The 26,512-nt window shown below is 38.7% G+C and overlaps 1 protein-coding gene and 2 long non-coding RNA genes across 3 annotated transcripts; 2 read left to right on the top strand and 1 right to left on the bottom strand.

Annotated features, from left to right (window-relative positions):
* The first annotated feature begins 287 nt into the window (after positions 1-287).
* Positions 288-683, top strand: LOC130071786 (uncharacterized). The gene is made up of 2 exons (XR_008804043.1): positions 288-366; positions 410-683. It is a non-coding gene; the product is annotated as an uncharacterized LOC130071786 (long non-coding RNA).
* A 15,562-nt stretch (positions 684-16,245) lies between these two features.
* LOC130071812 (uncharacterized) lies at positions 16,246-17,215 on the bottom strand. Its single transcript, XR_008804045.1, has 3 exons — positions 17,056-17,215; positions 16,672-16,809; positions 16,246-16,353 (listed from the first exon to the last, which is right to left on the bottom strand). It is a non-coding gene; the product is annotated as an uncharacterized LOC130071812 (long non-coding RNA).
* Positions 17,216-21,655: 4,440 nt separating this feature from the next.
* b3galt6 (UDP-Gal:betaGal beta 1,3-galactosyltransferase polypeptide 6) lies at positions 21,656-25,501 on the top strand. The gene is made up of 2 exons (XM_056236689.1): positions 21,656-21,811; positions 24,442-25,501. The coding sequence occupies exon 2, from the start codon at positions 24,449-24,451 to the stop codon at positions 25,451-25,453; it is 1,005 nt and encodes a 334-aa protein (XP_056092664.1). The 5' UTR covers positions 21,656-21,811; positions 24,442-24,448; the 3' UTR covers positions 25,454-25,501.
* The last annotated feature ends 1,011 nt before the right edge of the window (positions 25,502-26,512 follow it).

Here is a 26,512-nt window from a genome sequence, read left to right as displayed (position 1 = left end):
AGCCATACACATATTATCAAACTATAACAGATTAAAAACGAATTTACGCTTTTATGTTTGGGTAGGTAAGTGCAGAGTGAAGATTTTTCTCTATGGCTCTGGGTTAGTGTACAGACTGATACAAATGAAGGTTTTCAAATAAAATATTTTTTATTAAACAATGACAATGACAACAAAATGTGTGCTTGTGTGAGTGTGTATGAACAAGAAAAACAAAAACCAGGGCTGAACCCAGCAAGCAATTTTGCGTCTAAAAGACGTCTAATAGTCGTCAAAACACAGCCCAGACGTCTAGGCTAAATCAAGGCTAAATTTGGGCTGTCAGTGAAAATCTAATAGACGTCTAACCATAGCCCAAGAATAGACGTCTAACCATAGCCCAAGAATAGACGTCTAACCATAGCCCAAGAATAGTCATCAATTAGACGGCTTTTGAACGACTACATATATACGTCTAATAGACAGTGCATATGGGTCTAGGCTAAAACAAGGCTGAATTTGGGCTGTCAGTGAAAATCTAATAGACGTCGAACCGTAGCCCAAGAATAGACTAGTCATCAATTAGACGGCTATTAAACGACTACACATATACATGTAATAGACAACAAAATGATGGCTAAAGGATTCTTTTCACTCAAATATAACAGGTTCTCATAAATGACAATCCATCCAAACAAATTAAATATAAAGGTTTTATTTAAATCTAAATCGTGACTACAGATCGACCATGTCATGAAATGACACTGGCACCTTGTAGATGCGAACATGATGGGATATCAACCATCTCATGCGTTGCCTGCCCAACAATTAATTAAAACTACAATTAATCATGTTTCGACTATAAGTGGGCTATAAAAAGCCGGGCTGATCACGAGCTAGATCGTGGCTACGCACAGCCTACACATAGAAAGCGTCACAGAAATGAAACAAACCAAACACCTTGTAATCACAGTTGACTTTCCTTACATGATGGAATATCATAGATTTTGCAAGTTATTTTGGAAAAAAATACATGTAACCAGATTCGTGTTATTTTGGCTAGAAGTGGGTTACACATAGCCGGACTATATCGGGTCTATATTTAACCTAGACGGTGAAATGAGGGCTATTGCTTGCTGGGAAGGCAGATGCAAACATGGGGTTTCAAATTATTAAAAGTAACATTAGGCCTATTTAACTTTAGGAGAGGGAGCCTGAAAATATGAATATTATAAAGGTGGTAGCGATTCATTACCGAACTGTCACAGCCTGACGGAGGCGCGCTAGCTAACTAACGTTAAGCTAGCAGGCAGTGCTTGAAAATTGGTTGAAACAACCAAGATAAAATATAAATAATTACGCTGTGCATATACAAATGAAGACCAGTATAAGCATCGCAAAGAGCCTCTGATACAATATAGACAGTTGACAATTCAAAAGAGGTCAATATTTCAGCAACTTATCTCTGGAACAACTCGACGCGCAGCAATGTAAGTGAATGGGGTCCAACAGCCAAATGCCAGTGTTTGGAACTAATCCGAGCTCCATATCCCGGAAGTAGGCGGTTAAAAGCGCCGCCATTTTTTACAACGGAGGTCTATGGGAGTGTCGCAACTCTTTCTCTCTATGGCTCTGACTTGAGTATGAAGTAAACATACGTTTCTTTATGACAATTAACATGAAATAAATGTGATGTTTTATACAGGACTGTGTCCACACCCACCAGCTCAGAGGAAGACGACGACTTTAGTTGAATACGGCATCAGGGCTGTGCAACGCAAGGCTGAGTTTTCACGACAAAATATTTATAAAGTAAGTGAATTTTGTATATTCTGGTTTGTTCCAGTTCAAATGAAGATGATATTTTGAAATATGAAATATCTACTGCTTGTAAATTGTGTGGATTAGGTTTTTCATTTGTGTGTATCATCTGTAGTCTTCAAACCTTTCTCTCTATTTCTTTCTCAGTGTTCTTATAGACAGGAAAGAAAAGAAAACCTTTGTATTCGGGGCCAATGTATATCTCAGAAGGAAAGTGCCATATCTAAAAAAGAGCTGAAGGCGGGAAATGATTTGTCCATTATTAAACCCTGTCTTGAAGTCCAGTATGCACCAGAGGCCAAACAAGCGTAATTACTTTTCAATCATTGTTAAAAGTTGGTTTGTAAAAAATAATCCAGTTTCATTTTATATAGCTCTGTTTGCCAGACACTGATTTTCATTTCGTCATGTTTCAGGGCTCAGGATGCGAACAGGACACGGATAAAAACGGAAAGAAATCTTGAAGCTCTTGAGAGGTCAGCACAATAGTACTGACATGCCAATGTGCAATATGCTATTTTTGCAGATCCCAGATACTGAAGATACTGCTTTTGATAACATTATTCATATCCATCTCTGTTACTGTAATCTCTTTCAGAAAAGTCAGTGAAAATAAAATGGAAGGGATGGTTTTGACAGAACCTGAAGAGGAAGAGGAAGATGAAGAGGAGATGTACCGTCTGCTGACGGACCTTTCATCATCTATTGTGTGGGAAAATATTAACTTTGTGGATGAAATGCATGAAGAGAAAAAGCTCATTAAGTGTGAAAAATCTAAAAAGAAAAAGATGTAAGTTTCTTGTGCACAATCATGGGTTCATTCCTTCACACTTTCTGATCTGTGGGAACTGACGACAGTGTGTTGACCCTGTTTTTGCTCTGTGTGTTTTTGTGCAGGCAAGAGAAGGCCGCCCCCAGTAAAGAGGAGGTGCAGAACATGGCTCTCATCATTGAACGAAAGCAAGAGGAACTAAAAAAACTAAACAACCTAATGAGAAGAAGCGCCAAGTCGGACACCATCTCTAGAAAAACGAACGTAAGTGCACAGCGTGTCCCATCTAAAGCCTTCACAGCATCACACACATCCAGATGTAATAAAAGACTACGGCTGATCTGTCACATGTGATCTCATAATTCTGCTTTTGTCTCACCAGGACAGAGAGTGCTGTGAGAAGATGGCGGACGTTTACTTGGAGATCTTTGACCGTTTCTGCAGCCCTGATTTTCCACTTGAAATTCTGTCAGACCTTAATGACTGGAGTTTAGACTTGTTGGAAAACACGCGACCTCAGAAAATCCGCAAACTACTGAAGCAGATTTTGAAAGACTATGCTATGTGGTAAGATATAAAAATACTTGTGTTTATGACACAAAGCGATAAAGCTACTGTGATGATCATAATTTTATGGTTTGAGTGACCTCTTGATAATCTCACTCTTGCTTTCTCTCTTTCACAGTGACAGGCTACAGAAACAAGCTGAGGCGGAAGCACTGCGAGAGGAACGGAGGCAGAAAAGACTGGAGAGAGCTCTTTCTCCTCCTGTGAAAATAGTAAGTGGCACACGGAACCAGCACTACTTCCCCCGTACTTTTGTCTTGCTCATTAAATATTTTAATATGGATCAATAGTGTGATGCTGACTTAAAAATCACATCTCTATTGCAGATCGGAAAAAAGCTGATGCCACGCAGCCGGCCTCCAAAGGTTATAAAGAAAGAGGAACCAGTGGAAACCAAGAACCAGGAGTAAAATGGCACTCCTCAGCTGGCGAACTCCTCCGCAATGCCTGGTGGTGGCGCTGGATATCCCTCTCTGACTGCTCTCGGGAGTTTGAGGTCTCTGTTTGAGGTCTCTGTGGAACAAAAAAGGGTGTTTCCCCGATTTTTGGGCGTCTTCAAACTGAAATAGGCGTTTTTCCACCTCTTTACCTGGTTTGCTCGGTACTTGAATACACCTTGTGGTGCAACCTGGACACATCGTCAGTGATACTCCCGGGGTCATAGGGTGTTTCGGGTCTTACATCAGACACCCTCACCCGGGCGACCCAGCCGGGGGTGATCAAGCCCCGACTTGTGTCCAGGTAGCGCTCTACGCCACGCGTCCCCCCTCCTTAACCAGAGCCACCGTGCTGCCCTCTCAGCGGCTTCCAGGATGTTCTTGATGGCTCTTTGCCTGTGCAGTCCGCAAATCCCTAAGAGTCCCAGGACCCGGTGTAGAGACTGGCCTGCGAAGCCCCTACAGCCCACTTCAACAGGCTCACAGCGGGCCTTCCACCCATTCCTCCGACACTCCGCTACCAGATCAGCGTACTTGGCCCTCTTTCTTTCCTGGGCTTCCTCCATTCTATCTTCCCAGGGGACCGTTAGTTCCAGTAACACCACCTGCTTACTTGCTGCGGACATCAAGACCATGTCCGGTCGTAGTGATGTAACTGCAATGGTGTCTGGGAACCTCAATTGGGTCCCCAGGTCCACCAGGAGGTGCCAGTCTCTTGCTGTTGCGAGGACGCCCCCTTGGGTCTTTCTAGGGGGCTGAGGCTTCTCTCCTGCTCGAACAAAGGCAATTGCAGACTTGGTTGGATGATGCTGCTTGCTAATGTTAATGCCAGATTGCTCAAATTGAGTTGGCAAAGTTTTTTCCCCGTCAACCCCAATATTTGATGCGGAGAAGCACAAGCACAAGCACCATCTGCTATTGAGAGATCGCCTGCATGTGAATGTAAGTGGATTGTTTCCAATTTGTTTAACGTTTTTGATTAATTAAGTTGGCTTGAAAAAGCCAACTTACTGATGTTGTTCTGTAGGTGAAGTCTGTCTGTCTATATCTATCTATCTATCTATCTATTACTTTAATCTTCAAACTTTAAACTACTTTAAACTTAAAGCTTTTAAAACTTCTTAAAACTTCTTCAAACTATCTGGTCCCGCTTTCTCAAGCCAACTTAAAGTTTGTCTCAACAAACTTTTTAATCTAGTTTGTTACTTTTCTAGCCATAGTCATAAAAAGCTCCAAAAAATCTACTTCCAGCCACAATCTATCGTGAAGCATTGGCCTACATATTCTATGTTGATGCATCTGTTTGTCACTTAAATGAAAAAAAACCCAAACAATTACAATATATAACAATTCAGAGGAGAGGTAAAGATCCTCAACCACAGCTCTGCCATGCAGATGCTATTTTATTCACATGCCCTTTCTGCACGTGCACATATACAAGCAAAGCCAGCATCATCAAATAATGACCCATATAGCTGGACATAAGCTAAGATCTGTTGAACATGGAGGTGACGGTGTAAGCATAGCTTCAAAAAATGTCTATAAAATATATTTTTTAAAACGTGTACTAACAAAGACGGGTTTTTTTCACCTCTGTTTTAGATTGTTATATACAGCTGTGGTTTGGCTGGTCAAAAGACCAAACATTTGCTGTCAGTGTCTACAGACCTGCAAATAAAGGTGCCCTAAAAGAGCATCTTTGCAAAAACATGCATTTTTACATTTTGAGGCACTGACCCACCATGATTATAACTTGATGTCTAAAATGTGCTCATCATCCTCCAGTTGTAATGGATTTACACAGAAAGGGAGTGTTCAGCATGGCAGGTAAAAAAATAAGGCACAGGTTTATTTATTTATTTCATTTTCTAGTTTGCAGCTAAGTTGTGTAAATGTAATTTCTGTTCTTTATCCAGTCTGTGACATAAGTGAACCACATGAAACCTACAATGGGGAGGTGAATTCAGAGGACTTCTGGGAGACTCTTTCAATGGAGAGGATTGCAGCTGGCTATTTGTGCACATCCCATGGACAGCTTACCTGTATGTATGACTTAGGTTATGAGCAGGTCTGGAATGTTTGTCGAATATATTTTCACTATATATGTAGGCTGAAATGAACAGCAAGGATGCTGTGGTCTTTCCATCGCGGGTGCCAGGACACTGGATGCTGTGTGTGAGTCTGCTAGGATGTTGCATTATTTAACATACCAGTTGTCGTACAAAGTGAAATCAGCTACATTTTGCATGTGTTTCTTGATATTATGCATTTTCTAACAACTTAACACATGGTGAAATCTTTCAGATCATGAAGCCAATCATGTATTTTCTCAATTTGCTGAGTAGCCCAGGTTTTGGTGAGGACACTAACATTGCCATATACAGGTTTTGCTTCCCGTGCTTTGTCTAAAAATATATATATATATATATATATACTCACCTAAAGGATTATTAGGAACACCATACTAATACTGTGTTTGACCCCCTTTCGCCTTCAGAACTGCCTTAATTCTACGTGGCATTGATTCAACAAGGTGCTGAAAGTATTCTTTAGAAATGTTGGCCCATATTGATAGGATAGCATCTTGCAGTTGATGGAGATTTGTGGGATGCACATCCAGGGCACGAAGCTCCCGTTCCACCACATCCCAAAGATGCTCTATTGGGTTGAGATCTGGTGACTGTGGGGGCCATTTTAGTACAGTGAACTCATTGTCATGTTCAAGAAACCAATTTGAAATGATTCGAGCTTTGTGACATGGTGCATTATCCTGCTGGAAGTAGCCATCAGAGGATGGGTACATGGTGGCCATAAAGGGATGGACATGGTCAGAAACAATGCTCAGGTAGGCCGTGGCATTTAAACGATGCCCAATTGGCACTAAGGGGCCTAAAGTGTGCCAAGAAAACATCCCCCACACCATTACACCACCACCACCAGCCTGCACAGTGGTAACAAGGCATGATGGATCCATGTTCTCATTCTGTTTACGCCAAATTCTGACTCTACCATCTGAATGTCTCAACAGAAATCGAGACTCATCAGACCAGGCAACATTTTTCCAGTCTTCAACTGTCCAATTTTGGTGAGCTCCTGCAAATTGTCGCCTCTTTTTCCTATTTTTAGTGGAGATGAGTGGTACCCGGTGGAGTCTTCTGCTGTTGTAGCCCATCCACCTCAAGGTTGTGCGTGTTGTGGCTTCACAAATGCTTTGCTGCATACCTCGGTTGTAAGGAGTGGTTATTTCAGTCAAAGTTGCTCTTCTATCAGCTTGAATCAGTCGGCCCATTCTCCTCTGACCTTTAGCATCAACAAGGCATTTTCGCCCACAGGACTGCCGCGTACTGGATGTTTTTCCCTTTTCACTCCATTCTTTGTAAACCCTAGAGATGGTTGTGCGTGAAAATCCCAGTAACTGAGCAGATTGTGAAATACTCAGACCGGCCCGTCTGGCACCAACAACCATGCCACGCTCAAAATTGCTAAAATCACCTTTCTTTCCCATTCTGATATTCAGTTTGGAGTTCAGGAGATTGTCTTGTCCAGGACCACACCCGTAAATGCATTGAAGCAACTGCCATGTGATTGGTTGATTAGATAATTGCATTAATGAGAAATTGAACAGGTGTTCCTAATAATCCTTTAGGTGAGTGTATATATATATTCTATGGATCAGCCTGGTTCTTCATTCAGTTCTGTTATTTTTTTTCTTTTTCTATTTCTATTGACTTTGTTCTCATCCTATACAATTTAAGAAACACACTTTATTTAGATTTTTTTAACACACAATTTTGTGCATCTTTGCAATGAGAAGAAAGCCATGGACAAAGTAAAAGTGGCACAGTTCCCGTTATTTTTTTCTTTTTTAAATGTCTGTGCCTATTAAACATAGTTTTGCGGAGTAGTTCTTTAAAACCCTGTTTACTGTTTGGCTGTATGTGAATATCTTAACTTTTTTTTCTTCTTCTTTCAAACGTGTTTTGACAGAGAAACTGCTCAGAGCCTCCATCCTGGGCCATGGACCGAATTCTGCTCTGAGGACCTTGAGGTATGTTGTATTTTGCACTAAAGGTAATTGAAAATGTTTTTTACCATACCAGCCTTTAGTGAAGGCTTTAGTCTAAATGAATTATTTCAGATTGTTGTGTGGGAACAAATCCTTAATTCATACATTATATTGTACAAACATTTATACCCATGTCTAGTCTTAGTTGTGGAGTCTTCACACCAGAGCCATAGAGAGAAAGAGTTGCGACACTCTTTGATGTCGCCGCGACGGCTGTCACGTGGTTCATGTAAGCTCCAATAGTTCCAAAACGTATGCGGGCTGTCATGTTCTTCTATGGACAGACAGCAGCGATTGCATTATTAAACGCTAAATATAAAATAAAACACACACGCAAGTACTTTTTAAGCTGTTATTGCGTTTTGTTAATGTCAGTTTTGCATTTGGAGAGGCAGGGTGACAACTTAGATAAGTTTTAGGCTATATTTTTGGAGGGAAACGCTAGTGTTCATGTTCGCATGGGTAGTAATAGCACTGGCTTTAGCGGCTCTAACTTAACTTTTCCATGTCATTCATCTGATGATGGACGTCTCATGATATTTATTTTAGCACAACTGGGCTGTATTAGGCTATTGATTCCCGTGATCTTGCTTATAAATTCCGCTTCGTGATCACGCAAAGAGGTCTGCGGTGCGTTCAGAATTCCAACCAACATAAAATATAAATAATTACGCTGTGCATGCACAAATGAATGATTTAGGAGGGAATAGACTGCTCCCATAACGTAGAAAGCAACGACTATATACAGCAATGTTCGGTAAATATTCAACCGAAAAATATTCTTCATAAAATTAAACCGGAGAGATAGTTAATGAGTGAATTAACTATGTTCCTAAATACATATAAGCACATGCATAACCCTCCCTAACCCATTTAAATAAATGAATTGTGTGTGTGTGTGTGTGTGTGTGTGTGTGTGTGTGTGTGTGTGTGTGTGTGTGTGTGTGTGTGTGTGTGTGTGTGTGTGTGTGTGTGTGTGTGTGTGTGTGTGTGTGTGTGTGTGTGTGTGTGTGTGTGTGTGTGTGTGTGTGTGTGTGTGTGTGTGTGTGTGTGTGTGTGTGTGTGTGTGTGTGTGTGTGTGTGTGTGTGTGTGTGTGTGTGTGTGTGTGTGTGTGTGTGTGTGTGTATAATATTATATATATATATATATATATATATATATACACATATAAAATATTATTAAAAATATTATATATTATATACATCAGGTTACCAGTTAGCTAACGTTAGTGAAGTGTTGGTCACGTAAGCTATCGCTGCAATTAACCTATTATCTTCCAATAAACATTTACTAAAACTGGCTACATAAAATATAACTACAGACTAGATTCACGAGAGGTCGGCTAATGTGTGTAAAAGTAAAAAAATACAGTAATTTCATTCATTTACCAGCGAACGTACTTCGGAAGCACTGAAAATGAATGGGGTTCAATGGGGGAACTATCAGTGTTTGGAACTATTGGCCGCTCCACGACACGCGTTACTTCCGCATTCCAAAGTTCCTACGGCGGTCTATGGGAGTGTCGCAACTCTCTCTCTCTATGGCTCTGCTTCACACTAATGGTAATGGTAGGAGTAATCTCTTCTATTGGTTCTGCATATGTCATGTCAGAATTAATTATGTGTAGTAATTAATACTTCATTCATGTTACAGTATGCACTCTATATATTATCCTGGGGGAAGTTTGACTTCTCAGAGGTGGGTTTGCCAACCATGTTAAAAGATATTCTGTAAGTTTGCGATATTTGTTTTGATAAACTTGTGTTTTTCCAAACTATAGTCAGACATGGCAAGTATTAGAAGATGGTAGTCAGCCCTTTTGCTGGAGATGTTCCCATTAAGGTAAGCAGTTTTCCCCTGGTATTCATCCCTTCTGAAAATTGATATAATAATGGCAAAATGTATTTGCAATTGATGATATTTTAAATTGGTCATACCAGCATGCAGCCAGTCTTGATATTCTGTATTAGTAATGTCTTATTATGTCATAAATTCATCAAGGTAATTCACTAAAAGCCAGCAAAGAAAAGGGAGGTGAATCAAAAGACAAGACACTGGTATTGTTTACTTTTTTTGACAGGCTCCATTATTGATTACAAATGTTGATTTATTTTATTTTTTTAATTGATGTTCTATTGTCTCTTTCTTGTAGTTGCAACCAGTGACACCCCTGAACAAAGATTTTGTTCCTCTACAGCTTCCTCTGCTGGTTCTTCGAGCAATCTTCCTTGAATAATTAGTTTTATTTGTGTTATTAAATTTGAGTCAAAGTGATCCTAATGTTTCTCGTTTTCTGAGTCATCATTTCATGGCAATTTATGTTCTTTATAATAATCCATTTTACAAGGTCAGTTAAATATCAGTAATACATATAAAGCTTGTTCTGTAAAAATATGTTAAGATACACCAATGCAATCATGTCAACACACTTACAAAATATAGTTAAATATAGCTGCAAGCAGCAATTAGCGGGGTTCAAGCGTTTTAAGACAGCGTTTTCATGCCAACTATGCTGTTAAGGTCTAGGCCAAACCGAAATGTAGGGCTGACAGCATCAAATACCCATGATGGAGAACATGCTAAAACACATTCACAAAAGAATGAAAGGCTTAAAAAATAATACTTAATCATGCACACACATGCATGTTTTAGATACAGATATTTGAAATATATGATGGGTAACAAAATGTGTAATGCAAGTGTCCTCTGTAAAGCACCATTTTCAGGTTTCACATTACTCATAATGTAGCACAATTATCAAAACTAATGTTTAAAAATGAAGTGATGGGTTTTGATAAAATATGATTGTAAATGTTATAATAGTGATTTTTATCATTTCTAAATATGAATTATAGAAACACATTAGTAAGTCGTAAGAAAAAAAGACTATTATTGTCACGGTTCATGAATTCACTGACTCTTTCTCACGCTGTGTGTGTGTGTGTGTGTGTGTGTGTGTGTGTGTCTGGTCGTGGTCACTGGTCACTTCCGCTGATCAGCGGTGCCTACTTATGCTCACAGTTTCGTCTTTTCTTTGTCAGATCGTTGTTGGATGTTTCCTGGGGTTGTGCCTAATTCCTAATTCCCTGCCAAATTATTACCCCCCTCGTTGAAGTCAGTACCTGATTGCCTAATCCCAACCCCACCCCTAATCCTACCCCCTCGGTCGCTGTGTCCATTTCTTTTACTGTCTATGATGCTAGGGGGGGTAATAATTTGGCGGGGGTCGAAATTCGGCACAACACCGACGACTTCACTCATCTGACATCTTTCCTGTTGTGTTTCCAATAAACCACCTTGACTCGCACTTGCATCTTCTGTTCATTTCAAGCGTAACAACTATAACCAGCAGAGGACCACTCATCAGCTTGCTTTCATTTAAAGCTGCAGTCTGTAGCTTTTTTGGGGTTAAAAATGATCCAAAATACACATTTGAGAAAATACATAACCAGCCAGTGTTTAAAACTCTCTGCTTGCCGTAGCTCGATTCAAAGCGATAAGTTTGTAATAATGTTTTTAATTCCAGTGGTACTGGTGGATTTCCGCGGGAGATTCGAGCATGTCTTTGCGTCATTCCGTCACATCTGTACACACACATCTGCACACACACATCTGTACACATAAAGAAGAGTCTCGGCTAGTATAAGCTATATTGAGTCATTACGTCACATCTGTACACATAAAGAAGAGTCTCGGCTAGTATAAGCTATATTGAGTCATTACGTCACATCTGTACTCATAAAGAAGAGTCTCGGCTAGTATAAGCTATTTTGAGTCATTACGTCACATCTGTACACACAAAGAAGAGTCTCGGCTAGTATAAGCTATTTTGAGTCATTACGTCACATCTGTACACATAAAGAAGAGTCTCGGCTAGTATAAGCTATATTGAGTCATTACGTCACATCTGTACACATAAAGAAGAGTCTCGCTAGTATAAGCTATATTGAGTCATTACGTCACATCTGCACACATAAAGAAGAGTCTCGCTAGTATAAGCTATATTGAGTCATTACGTCACATCTGTACACATAAAGAAGAGTCTCGGCTAGTATAAGCTATATTGAGTCATTACGTCACATCTGTACACATAAAGAAGAGTCTCGGCTAGTATAAGCTATATTGAGTCATTACGTCACATCTGTACACATAAAGAAGAGTCTCGCTAGTATAAGCTATATTGAGTCATTACGTCACATCTGCACACATAAAGAAGAGTCTCGGCTAGTATAAGCTATATTGAGTCATTACGTCACATCTGCACACATAAAGAAGAGTCTCGGCTAGTATAAGCTATATTGAGTCATTACGTCACATCTGTACACATAAAGAAGAGTCTCGGCTAGTATAAGCTATATTGAGTCATTACGTCACATCTGTACACATAAAGAAGAGTCTCGCTAGTATAAGCTATATTGAGTCATTACGTCACATCTGTACGCATAAAGAAGAGTCTCGGCTAGTATAAGCTATATTGAGTCATTACGTCACATCTGTACACATAAAGAAGAGTCTCGGCTAGTATAAGCTATATTGAGTCATTACGTCACATCTGCACACATAAAGAAGAGTCTCGGCTAGTATAAGCTATATTGAGTCATTACGTCACATCTGCACACATAAAGAAGAGTCTCGGCTAGTATAAGCTATATTGAGTCATTACGTCACATCTGTACACATAAAGAAGAGTCTCGGCTAGTATAAGCTATATTGAGTCATTACGTCACATCTGTACACATAAAGAAGAGTCTCGCTAGTATAAGCTATATTGAGTCATTACGTCACATCTGTACGCATAAAGAAGAGTCTCTGCTAGTATAAGCTATATTGAGTCATTACGTCACATCTGTACACATAAAGAAGAGTCTCGGCTAGTATAAGCTATATTGAGTCGTTACGTCACATCTGTACACATAAAGAAGAGTCTCGGCTAGTATAAGCTATATTGAGTCATTACGTCACATCTGTACGCATAAAGAAGAGTCTCGGCTAGTATAAGCTATATTGAGTCATTACGTCACATCTGTACACATAAAGAAGAGTCTCGGCTAGTATAAGCTATATTGAGTCATTACGTCACATCTGTACACATAAAGAAGAGTCTCGCTAGTATAAGCTATATTGAGTCATTACGTCACATCTGTACGCATAAAGAAGAGTCTCTGCTAGTATAAGCTATATTGAGTCATTACGTCACATCTGTACGCATAAAGAAGAGTCTCTGCTAGTATAAGCTATATTGAGTCATTACGTCACATCTGTACGCATAAAGAAGAGTCTCTGCTAGTATAAGCTATATTGAGTCATTACGTCACATCTGTACGCATAAAGAAGAGTCTCGCTAGTATAAGCTATATTGAGTCATTACGTCACATCTGTACGCATAAAGAAGAGTCTCGCTAGTATAAGCTATATTGAGTCATTACGTCACATCTGTACACATAAAGAAGAGTCTCGCTAGTATAAGCTATATTGAGTCATTACGTCACATCTGTACACATAAAGAAGAGTCTCGGCTAGTATAAGCTATATTGAGTCATTACGTCACATCTGCACACATAAAGAAGAGTCTCGGCTAGTATAAGCTATATTGAGTCATTACGTCACATCTGCACACATAAAGAAGAGTCTCGGCTAGTATAAGCTATATTGAGTCATTACGTCACATCTGTACGCATAAAGAAGAGTCTCGGCTAGTATAAGCTATATTGAGTCATTACGTCACATCTGTACACATAAAGAAGAGTCTCGGCTAGTATAAGCTATATTGAGTCATTACGTCACATCTGTACACATAAAGAAGAGTCTCGCTAGTATAAGCTATATTGAGTCATTACGTCACATCTGTACACATAAAGAAGAGTCTCGCTAGTATAAGCTATATTGAGTCATTACGTCACATCTGCACACATAAAGAAGAGTCTCGGCTAGTATAAGCTATATTGAGTCATTACGTCACATCTGCACACATAAAGAAGAGTCTCGGCTAGTATAAGCTATATTGAGTCATTACGTCACATCTGTACGCATAAAGAAGAGTCTCGGCTAGTATAAGCTATATTGAGTCATTACGTCACATCTGTACACATAAAGAAGAGTCTCGCTAGTATAAGCTATATTGAGTCATTACGTCACATCTGTACACATAAAGAAGAGTCTCGCTAGTATAAGCTATATTGAGTCATTACGTCACATCTGCACACATAAAGAAGAGTCTCGGCTAGTATAAGCTATATTGAGTCATTACGTCACATCTGCACACATAAAGAAGAGTCTCGGCTAGTATAAGCTATATTGAGTCATTACGTCACATCTGTACGCATAAAGAAGAGTCTCTGCTAGTATAAGCTATATTGAGTCATTACGTCACATCTGTACGCATAAAGAAGAGTCTCTGCTAGTATAAGCTATATTGAGTCATTACGTCACATCTGTACGCATAAAGAAGAGTCTCTGCTAGTATAAGCTATATTGAGTCATTACGTCACATCTGTACGCATAAAGAAGAGTCTCGCTAGTATAAGCTATATTGAGTCATTACGTCACATCTGTACGCATAAAGAAGAGTCTCGCTAGTATAAGCTATATTGAGTCATTACGTCACATCTGTACACATAAAGAAGAGTCTCGCTAGTATAAGCTATATTGAGTCATTACGTCACATCTGTACACATAAAGAAGAGTCTCGCTAGTATAAGCTATATTGAGTCATTACGTCACATCTGTACGCATAAAGAAGAGTCTCGGCTAGTATAAGCTATATTGAGTCATTACGTCACATCTGTACGCATAAAGAAGAGTCTCGCTAGTATAAGCTATATTGAGTCATTACGTCACATCTGTACACATAAAGAAGAGTCTCGGCTAGTATAAGCTATATTGAGTCATTACGTCACATCTGTACGCATAAAGAAGAGTCTCGGCTAGTATAAGCTATATTGAGTCATTACGTCACATCTGTACACATAAAGAAGAGTCTCGGCTAGTATAAGCTATATTGAGTCATTACGTCACATCTGTACACATAAAGAAGAGTCTCGGCTAGTATAAGCTATATTGAGTCATTACGTCACATCTGTACACATAAAGAAGAGTCTCGGCTAGTATAAGCTATATTGAGTCATTACGTCACATCTGCACACATAAAGAAGAGTCTCGCTAGTATAAGCTATATTGAGTCATTACGTCACATCTGTACACATAAAGAAGAGTCTCGGCTAGTATAAGCTATATTGAGTCATTACGTCACATCTGTACACATAAAGAAGAGTCTCGGCTAGCATAAGCTATATTGAGTCATTACTCACATCTGTACACATAAAGAAGAGTCTCGGCTAGTATAAGCTATATTGAGTCATTACGTCACATCTGTACACATAAAGAAGAGTCTCGGCTAGTATAAGCTATATTGAGTCATTACGTCACATCTGTACACATAAAGAAGAGTCTCGGCTAGTATAAGCTATATTGAGTCATTACTCACATCTGTACACATAAAGAAGAGTCTCGGCTAGTATAAGCTATATTGAGTCATTACGTCACATCTGTACACATAAAGAAGAGTCTCGGCTAGTATAAGCTATATTGAGTCATTACGTCACATCTGTACGCATAAAGAAGAGTCTCGGCTAGTATAAGCTATATTGAGTCATTACTCACAAGAGTCTCGCTAGTATAAGCTATATTGAGTCATTACGTCACATCTGTACACATAAAGAAGAGTCTCGGCTAGTATAAGCTACACTGTTAATTATTTCCCTGTTAAATAACAGGAAATTACTGGCAGCAGGGTTACCATTATTTTCCTGTTATTTTAACAGTTTATTCCTGTTAATGTTTTTTTACAGTGCACTCCCCGTAATGTTTTTCAACAGGAATTTACTGTAAATCGCAGAAAAAACAGGAAACAACTGGCAGCAGTGTTACCATTATTTTCCTGTTAAATCACCATTTATTTTATTTCCATTAAATATTGTTATTTTTTTTTAGCATATTGTAACGTGTACCACTGATTGTTATAGACATATTCTAGCTTGAGTTAATACAAGAATAGGCATAATCCATCAGATAACACTTAAGTGAAAGAAAACGAATAGTTCTGTGTTGAAATTAACTTTTTTTATTGTAATACAAACACTGAAAGGTAAATACTTACAAATGTAGGCACACATGGATCAGACCAATTACAGAAATATACTGTATATCATGTTCATTGCTGACATCTGTGGTCGCTGGACGGAAAATAACAACTGAGTCTGTCTTAAACTAGCAAAGACACTTGCGTTTGGCTTTGCGCTGCGTCGGTGCAAGATAAGGCCCTAAACCTCAACATTTAATGTTCCCTGAACTGCTAAAATTCAGCTAAAAAACTCAAACCAAGGATATACACAGTGACTCCTGGTCACATAAAAATTTTACACATAGGCTCAGATTAATCACAAACAAATCTCATTTTCTCATGTCCATGGCTTAAAAAGTAGCAAATACATTTTTAAACTCAAATACATTGTTCATTATAACAAAATACTGAACCTCAACACTTAGTGTTACATAAACCACTAAAATTCAACATGTATGAATACATTCAAACCAACACTTAATGGAACTCTTCATCAATAAAGAGCAATAAACAATAAAAACTCTGTCACTGCTTAGACCACTAACCATTTTCTCAAAGCACACAATGAGGATCCTTTGCAAAGTCTTGGGTCTGTATAAGAGAGAGAGAGAGAGAGAGAGAGATATGAGTTCCATAATTTCAAATGTTTAATCCAAAATTATATCACATGGCTTGACCTAACAAAAGCTAATTTTAGAAACAGAGCACAAAACAGACAGAATAAAAAAATAATAGAAAGGGTGATGAGTACAATTCATTGAAAGAACAAAAAAAGAATGGCAAGAGCATGGAAGAGGAGTTCAGCATTCTAACTTTGAAAGGCAGTTGAGAATGAACATTAGAATGAATTTCCCCAGCTCCTGAGTTGTTGCTGTTTGAACATATGTGTAATGTATACATCTTACTCACCATTTTCAAATGAAATCCCACTGAAAGTCCATGAGCTTGAGCAAGACGTGGCTGGCGACGTGTGAATTGACAAAGTTCTTCTTTTTTTTCCCCTTTGCAGCCTTTGTCCCTTTTTCTGGGTTTAAACCCACAAAGCGTCTGAAAAATTATACACTGGTTAAAAATCTAGTAATTCACACAGACTAACAGCACAACAAAGACAACAAATGTACATGAACTATCCTCAACATGCACTATCTTCTTGCCTCTGTGAATATTGTAAGTTGCACTAAAACTTTCTAAATCAAAGTTAATTGCTAAATCCCATCACCAGACCTGTTGAAACCATGCCTGAGCCACAGCTAGGCCAGAAAAATATGCAGGTGTTAACAGACAATATCTTACCTCTGGATGAATTCAATCGTGCAAGCTGCCTCCTCTTGGTACTGTAGGTTAAAGATGTAAAAACAGGGGGGGGAAAAGACGCCAGCCCTATCACAAAGGTGGACTGGATCCCTTTGCAAATGATTTGGCCATCAAGGCTGAGCATCCAGCGCTGGAAGCGGCTTCCTGTTTCTCCTGAAACAGAAATGTTTTAACTGTCAAATTTCTGTTTTAGTTTTCATTTTGAATAGTTTAGTTTGATACCATTGAATTCACTACAACACTAAACCCAACTGTCCTATCTAAAACCAACTTACCAAGAAGTATCAGACGAGGAGTTGCAGGTATAGTGAACTCTCAAGGTCAGCTTCAGTGGCATATCCCTAGGACATAGAACAAATTAAACACAATATTAACGACATAAGACTACCACTGACTGAGATAGATAAATATATAGCAGAGATGGGGACTCGAGTTTGAGACTCGGACTCGAGTGCGACTTAAGTCGCACACACAGTGACTTCAGACTTGACTTGAGACTCGTCCTCGAAAGACTTCAGACTCGACTCGGACTCGAGCTGCGGGACTCGTGAACAATGTTTATTTTTAGGAAAGGTCTGATGAGCTCTCTGTTATTCCCCTCCCTCCGACCCGTTACCTAAAACCTGCCTACATAACACGTACTACGTGCGCGTGGCCACACATGGGACAACAAACATGTCGACTGCACCGGCCGCTGCTGTGCCATTCATCGTAAGCTTTGGGTTTAAAAACTTCAAACAAGACGGGCCAAATAAAAGAAGCGCTCATTGCAAAATATGCGGTATCTGCGCGCGTGCACCTCATGGTGTTCCATGAGGGAGAGAGAGCGCGAGAGGTATGGGTGAACGAGAGAGAGAGAGAGGGACGTGCGAGAGGTAGTGCGGCGCGAATGCGTTACGGCGCTCTGCAATCAAATACGATTTTAAATAGGCTTAGTAAAAAAAAAAAAAAAAATAGAAAATCAATGTGTGGCGGTCAGCCAGTGTTGATATTGTGGCGGGCCGCCACAAATATATGAACGTATGGGGAACCATGTATTTCACATAATTTGGTTCCAATAGTGTTTTGCATTTAGCTACACTGTGATGTTTTGCACTGTGGCAATTTTAGTGCTGTGAGGTAGGCTATAACATTTTCTATATTTGGTCTTATGGCTCCACAGAGCCAGCACAATAGGAGCCAAGGCCTTTCATTATAATTCAGCAACAGACATGAGAGTCCTTTTTCTTCAGAACCTCAATTTTTACAGATACAGATATTAACTTAAAAGTAAAGCATTCTTGGTGTTTTTGTCATGTTGAAATAGCCTGTTTACACTGATTAGCCTATATACCTAAATCAAAGCTGATACTGTATGCTAATAGATAAAGGAGTCATAATAACATTACATGCTTTGAATTCCTTATATATGAAGTGTTCTAAGCAGCCTGGATGGGTCGCTGTACGTGATGCAACGCTTATTATAACCACAAGAGACTTCAGACTTGACTTGGATACTAGTTCAGAGACTTGAGACTTGACTTGGACTCTAGTTCAGAGACTTGAGACTTGACTTGGACTCTAGTTCAGAGACTTGAGACTTGACTTGGACTCTAGTTCAGAGACTTGTGAGCATCTCTGATATATAGATAGAATGAGAGATGGAGAGACAGGAAGAGCTAGATAAAGAGAGAGGGGATATAGATAGAGAGATAGAGATATAAATCCTGGGATATCATCTTGAACAGCAGTGATCAGGGATGGTATCCTGCATCTGTAATAAAAATAAAAAACAAGAAAACAAATGTAAACATTGATCTACAACTCAATGATAATCAAAACAGCAACAAAAAAAAACACAAAATAGGGTGCACTATACCAAGGCAATTAAAAGAGAATAGCTGTTCACATAGCTAGATACTGCACTAGCCCTATCAGTAATAGCTGTTTTTGCTGGATTTACCTCATTGTAAGGCTAAAACCTGCACATAAAATAGTCACACCAGCATGTCTGGTAGCCCAAACAGCTATAATCCATCAAAGACGAGCAGCTGACATGAATTCATTAAATACTTGGACCAACTAGACCAACTAAGTTAACGTTATCTAGCATCATAAACAGCTATCAGTAAATAGATTTATGTTAGCCGTTTGATTTTCAGGATAAATCTGCTTTAACCAGACTGCATGCCAAGAATGCCACACAAACTTGACCACGGGAATGCTACTTAAAGTTATTGGCCTAATGTTAGCCTATTGTTTATAGATTTAGATCGTATACATAAATGGACATTAAAATAAGCGCATTGTTTCTAAAAATTAATGGACAAACTATCAAAATCACCTAGGCTCATTAGCAGCTAGCTAGCTAAGTTACGTTACTTCATTTCATGTGGTGTAAGTCCGTGGCGTTTAGTATACATCAACATCACTGATAGATGTTAAAACTATGCATGACTTTCAAGAAACTCTCTCACCGGATTATTGTGATTTTGGTCGATGTAACCACCGCGATCCTCCGACATGGATCTCCGTGTTCGTTGCCGGCCGGTTCAAATGCCTTATACGCTCCTTCCCAGAATTAAAAAAAAATACTGTATGAACATGTTATTTCAAATAGTGGCGCCAATAGATATTAGGGTGGCGCCTGCCAGCGTGCTGCGTGTCATACGGATATTTACACCGTGTTCAGAAAGAACAGGGGAGACACACCCACCCCCACCCAACCTTGAACCTTGATTGAATCAGTCGTTTAATAGCAACCTAAAAAACCGAAATGAAATTGCATAACTTCTCCACTGATATAATAACTTTTTTTATAATAAGCATAAAATTGCATAGCGGCATTTATCAACAAACATACCAGACCGTTATCCGACATCTTTGCTTGAATTTTCGATTTTGCGGTTAAATAACAAAAATGAGGTGTTATTTAACAATGAGGTGTTAAATAACAAAAATGAGGTGTTATTTAACAATGAGGTGTTAAATAACAAAAATGAGGTGTTATTTAACATATATTCCCTAAAATTAACAGTAAGGCGCAGTTATTAAAAATATCAGGTTAATCATGTTGAAATTTGGGTGTAAATTAACAGAAAAATTTTACAGTGTATATTGAGTCATTACGTCACATCTGTACACATAAAGAAGAGTCTCGGCTAGTATAAGCTATATTGAGTCATTACGTCACATCTGTACACATAAAGAAGAGTCTCGGCTAGTATAAGCTATATTGAGTCATTACGTCACATCTGTACACATAAAGAAGAGTCTCGGCTAGTATAAGCTATATTGAGTCATTACGTCACATCTGTACACATAAAGAAGAGTCTCGGCTAGTATAAGCTATATTGAGTCATTACGTCACATCTGTACGCATAAAGAAAAGTCTCGGCTAGTATAAGCTATATTGAGTCATTACTCACATCTGTACACATAAAGAAGAGTCTCGGCTAGTATAAGCTATATTGAGTCATTATGTCACATCTGTACACATAAAGAAGAGTCTCGGCATATTGTCATTTGTTTCTTTGATATTCTACTTTAATTATAAAATATTTGCAGTTCACCTTGTATACTGAATACCATTGTAATAAATACTACTGTTTATTTGCACATTCATTTGCACTACTGTAAATTTGCATTAGTAAAAATATTAATTCTTGATTCTTAATTCTTGTCAACAATGACATCATGAAGTCTTGATATCAAGAATTAAAGCAAAAACTATAGTAAAAACTATATTTCTTGATATCTATAAATGTATTTTATTTTCTCTATTAAATATCACCATAGGCCATTCTAATTCAATTGTTGATATCAAGAAATTCCAAGTACATATCCGCTATGCATTTCTCACTAGTAGAAATAAAAATATAGGCCTATATATTCATATATTTTACTTTGTTATTAAAAATCTAAATTCCTGATATCAAGAACTCAATTCTCACTTGTTGAAATGTGAATTCTTGGCATCTGTAAATGTATTACAACTTGGACTGTCAAGCGCGTCATTTTTGTAATCTAATTAATTACATGATTTGGCGATTAATTAATCTAATTAAACGCAAATAAATCACACATCCAATTTGGCTGAGAATCACCCCCTAAATGATTATTTAAACTCATTATTGTGTAAAACAACAAATAAAGCATTACAACTATAATTTAATGTTTTATTTTATATATGGAAATATGAAATCATTTTTTTAATGAAATTAGTGAAATAATTTAAAATTCACAGATATTTGTATATGATTGTTATGTGATAAATTAAACCAACTTATGATTTACATCTTTAAAAATTGAGAGTTTATTATTTTTTAAAACGTTAAGAAAGATGTTGCGGACATGAAACGATGTAAACGTAATCATCCCTTCCGGTAGGCGGCGCAGGTCGACAAGATGTCTGAGCATTTCACGGTGCTGCTTGTGAACGGGAAGTGCAGTGTGTGTGTGTGTGTGTGTGTGTGTGTGTGTGTGTGTGTGTGACGTGTGTTGTGTGTATTTTGAGCTAACTGCTGGGATGAAGAAATAATGACTCTTCCACACTTTCCACTTTAGTCTGACCTGTTTAGTCGTTGCGGTAGGTCTGTGCGTAGATATTGTACGTGTTGTTTGGAGGGGCAGAAGAAGGACAGATGTGACATCTCCATCACACCAGCTGCTACTGCAAAACAAAACAGCCTCTCATAAAGATGCACAGTAGGAGCCATAAACACAGTAAATGATCACTTTGGCGGAAATCTACAAGGTAATTTGCATTGATGGGTGATCAGTCTTAAGTGGCTCTGTGGACTGTGGTATCTATGAGGTTGATTTGGCTTTCTAATCTGTTTCCACAAAATAACATTAATTTTTTTAAAGTTATTCTTTTTCATTATTGTTAATGCAGTTGACATGCTATACTTAATTCAAAACGGTAATGTTTATTTTATGATTATTATCCATCCATGCAGTTGTAATGGCCTTGTTAGTTGAGGGCATTTTTAAAAATATAACGTTACAGTTTAGCATGACTGCATGAAATAATTGTACTTTTAAAAATCAAGGCCAACTTAAATTAACCAGTGAACTAAAGTAAAAAGATGTACAAAAATGTAAACAACAACAACAAAAGTTTTAAAATGTTATTATCATGTGCCTGCCCTGTTCACACCAACACGAATGTTCAGCATGGAAATCGTATGATTTTCGAAATGTGATTTGTCTGTTTAGACGTGAATACGGTAGACAGGCTGAATGAACATTCAGATTTACCTTCTGACTGTCGGTGGCGCTTATTGAAAAGCGGAAATACAGTGGTTACTACTATGGGTTAATACTTATGAGTATTATGCTGTCTTCACTTGCTATCGGAATTATCGTAAATACTGGTTTCCAAATTAAAAAACTGGTCATAAACTCATAATCACGACTTCAGAAGTGGAAGTAGGAAATTTCAGATCTGATTATTCGTGTATCCAATAGGAATCTGATCTAAAATTATTGATGTCCACATTGTGTATCGCAACTGTTCGGATCTGACTGGGGGTGTAACTATATGTCGTGTCACAATATATCGGAATACAGAAATGCAACAATATGTATTGTGGATAGTGACCATATATATTGTGTATCGTTCACCCAAAATAAAAAGTTTGCAGAGTTTTGGTGTCAGTACTACATTAAACTACTATATATAATGTATAATAATGCAATGGGGGAATATTTGTGGGTCCTGATAATGCCAAATGTCTTGTTACCAGTGAAAAGTGGCCTACATTATTTTAAATGCATCTAGTCAGTGACGGGATGCAAGCATATTCGTCTAAAATAATTCTGTATTTTCAGCTTCAGAATCTGATTTTTTTATCCCTGTGTTACCATTGTCCGGTACATTGGGTTACCAGCACCAAGTCCAAGCCTATTCATTTACACCCTCAATGTAATATCAAATTTTAGCATTTTAATCAACAGTACATTTTTTGTACGGATTTGTAAAAATCGCAATTCCTGCGAATTTTTTATTATTTAGTCGTTCACGCTTGCAAAATCTGATCGGATTTCAACCGGATATGCACAAAAATGGGATTTGCACTGACAGTCTGAACATATTCTTATTGACCAAAGAACAACTGATATGTAAAATCTTTAAAGTGACTCATCATCAGGGCAGGATTGTGACTGTTTATTTGTCATGGAATCATTCATTCAAAATGTTCGTTCAATGTGGATTTATCCAGTAATGAAACAAGTATAGTCTTAATGAGCTAGTCATTGAATCATTCATTCAGACCAATTAAACTAAATGTATTCCAATTTTTTTAATAGATTTTATTAAATAGATTGCAGCAATTAACATTTCATCAGTACTTCTAGTTAATGACATGTCATTTCGTTAAGTCGTCTATTCGGAATCGTGATCTCTAAATGAAAATGTAGAGATTTAATAAAAAATTCTCAATTTTTCCAGAATCGTGCAGCTCCAGTCTTCAGGTACATGACCAAATGCACAAAAGCTTATCAATTGGCCAGTTTTATTCGCAGCGTAATGGAAAAGAGATTAGAATGCCACTCAATCTGACGGCTCATGAAAGTCTGAACAGTTGCATTAACAACCCTTTATTCAAGTGAAAATGTTTATCGCGCTGAACATTCATCTTGCTGTGAACAGGCCTTAATGTTGCACACATTTTAGGTAAGGCTTCACTGTAAAAAATGATTGTGATGATTTTAACGGTAAAAGACTGTAAAAATGCTACAGTGAAAAACTGTTAATTGGTTAACAGAAAGTTTCCTTACTATATACGGCAAATAACTGTGATATATATAATGGTACATTTAATGTAATTTTACAAATTTTAAAAAATGTAAATTGACATTCCCACAATTCCCCACGTGGCACTTCACATTTAATGTTTTTTTTTTTTTTAAATAACTGTTTCTTCATAATTTTCTTAGTTTTTTTCTAATCAGTTCTCTACATTAGGGTTTTATGTTACATTTAATGTTGTTAAATTAATGCTTATTGCATTTTTTAAATTTCAACATGTTACCATGATGGTGTTTAATGTTAGTGCCAATGACACTCTGCAGCTTCTATATTTAACTCTTCTGTGGAAGAGCTGCTTATGATGAGCTTTGGTTGATCATGTGACTCTCATCACTGCTGTGATTGTTGGCTGTCAGTGTATTACAATGGAACAAAACAGATATTAATACTTCAAAAGGTCAGTAAATTAAGATTATAACAGATAATGAAATACGGTTTATTGCTGTAAAATTATATACGGTTAAAAGTCTGTAGAACCTAAAATGTTGCTACCGTATTTTTAACAGGAAAACTCTTTTTTTTTTACCGTGTCGTTTTCAAAAGTGATACGATTTCCTTCTGTTCCTCAGTGACATCATGAATTTGGTCCGTCTTGTGTGTCGTCATAAGACAGCCCTGGCACTCTGTGTCCTCTTCCTATTCGCCGTCGTCCTTTTGTTCCTCGCCAAATGTACGTCTGAGACGCTGAAGCCGGCTGAGTCCCCAGGGGTGGCGCCGCGGGCCGAGTCCCGTCAGAAGCAGCCGGCAGGGCCTCCCCGTGCCAGAGAGCTCTCGGCGTTCCTGGTCGTCCTCATCACCACGGGGCCAAAGTACACCGAGCGCCGCAGTATTCTCCGGAGCACCTGGCTGACCAAGCAGGATCCCGAAGTGCTGTACTGGTTTGTCGTCGGCACAGAGGGTCTACCTGCCGAAGACCTCCAGAACATCGGGACCGAGCAGGTCCGTCACCATGACCTCCTCTTGCTCCCTGACCTCAGAGATTCGTACGAGAACCTCACGCAGAAACTGCTGCACATGTACTCGTGGTTGGACCAAAACGTGGACTTTAAGTTTGTCCTGAAGGCCGACGATGACACCTTTGCCCGCTTGGATCTCCTCAAAGAGGAGCTGAAGACCAAGGAGCCCAGTCGCCTCTACTGGGGCTTCTTCTCTGGACGCGGGCGAGTGAAAACGGCCGGGAAATGGAAAGAAAGTACTTGGGATCTGTGCGACTACTACTTACCGTATGCTCTGGGTGGGGGCTACGTGCTCTCCGCCGACCTCGTGCACTACGTCCATCTCAATGCGGGGTTTCTAAAGATCTGGCAGAGTGAGGACGTATCCTTGGGTGCGTGGTTGGCCCCCGTGGACGTGAAGCGGCTTCACGATCCACGCTTCGACACGGAGTACAAGTCGCGCGGATGCAGCAATAAGTACCTGGTCACACACAAGCAGAGCTTAGAGGACATGTTGGAGAAGCATCAGACACTACAGCGAGATGGGCACCTGTGCAAAGAGGAGGTCAAACTGAGGCTGTCCTATGTTTACGACTGGAGCGTCCCACCTTCCCAGTGTTGCCAGCGGAAGGATGGCATCCCCTGACTCTGACACCCGTGATCTTGTGCGTTTTTTTTTTCCCACTTGCTGTTTATTTATTTATTTATTTATTATCAATGTCGACCTGAAACAGGTTACTTAACCTTTTAAAAAAGGCTTTTGAAATGAGAAGTATGGGTGAGGGTACAGAAAGCTGTTCTTCTGGAAGTTTAAGCAGTAAATGGGATGGTCTTCTGGAGTCAGTGTGTGCAGAGAGCCTGGGAAGTGATCAATGTTTCTGCTGTATTCTCTCCATACACCTTTGATGTCCACTGATACAATTTCCCATTTGTAATCCTGAAAAGTTTAGAGTGTATATGTTGTAATAAATCGACATAAGAAATGTGAACCAGACAAACAGCTTACTAACAGGAAAGAAACTTGAAGATAAATTAACCTAAAGTATTTTGTCCATTTGTGATAAAGAACCTGAGATGGTTTTCTTGGAGATTTGCTCACAAATTTGCCATATGATGGTAAAGCTGTCTTGAGGACTTGTCTGCCAGGTTTGGCAGTATTATTAGTATTTTATGTGATGTGACTGAGTTGTAAATAATGTACCTCAAATTTTATTAAACATTTGTTGGTTCTGTTTTTAAACCACATCTATCGCCTTGTATGAAGTTTTTTATAAAAAAATAAATGTTATGCAGCCTCATATCCAAGCATTAGGATGCAGTCGCATCACCTTTGTATGGAGCAATTCCCCTGACGCAATGAAGTCATCTCTATCAGAATCTGTAATTTCATGTATTTCGCATCAGAATCAAGTTTGTTAAACTTGGAACACACAAAAAGAGGATTGTGAATGGCAGTGAAGCGACGCAACCGATGCTGGTAGGCGACATGATAATGACAACATGGCGGATGTAGTACGTCCAGATTACATATAGAAAATACTTTTGTTGTGAAGTAAATACTTCAAAGTTCAAAATAAGTACCAAGAAAGTCTGCGATTTCGGACGCAGCCATTGTCAAAGAACGGACGCCATTTAAGAGCGGAAGCAAATTTTCAGACTTTGACTTAAGATAATCAATTAGATTATCATTGTAATTTTTCACCTC

The sequence above is a fragment of the Rhinichthys klamathensis genome, unplaced genomic scaffold (assembly GCF_029890125.1).
Source record: "Rhinichthys klamathensis goyatoka isolate OS25496 unplaced genomic scaffold, OSU_Roscu_1.1 h1tg000461l_1, whole genome shotgun sequence".
Taxonomy (NCBI): domain Eukaryota; kingdom Metazoa; phylum Chordata; class Actinopteri; order Cypriniformes; family Leuciscidae; genus Rhinichthys; species Rhinichthys klamathensis.
Note: the sequence above shows the minus strand (reverse complement) of the source record. Positions and strands in the feature narration are given on the sequence as shown.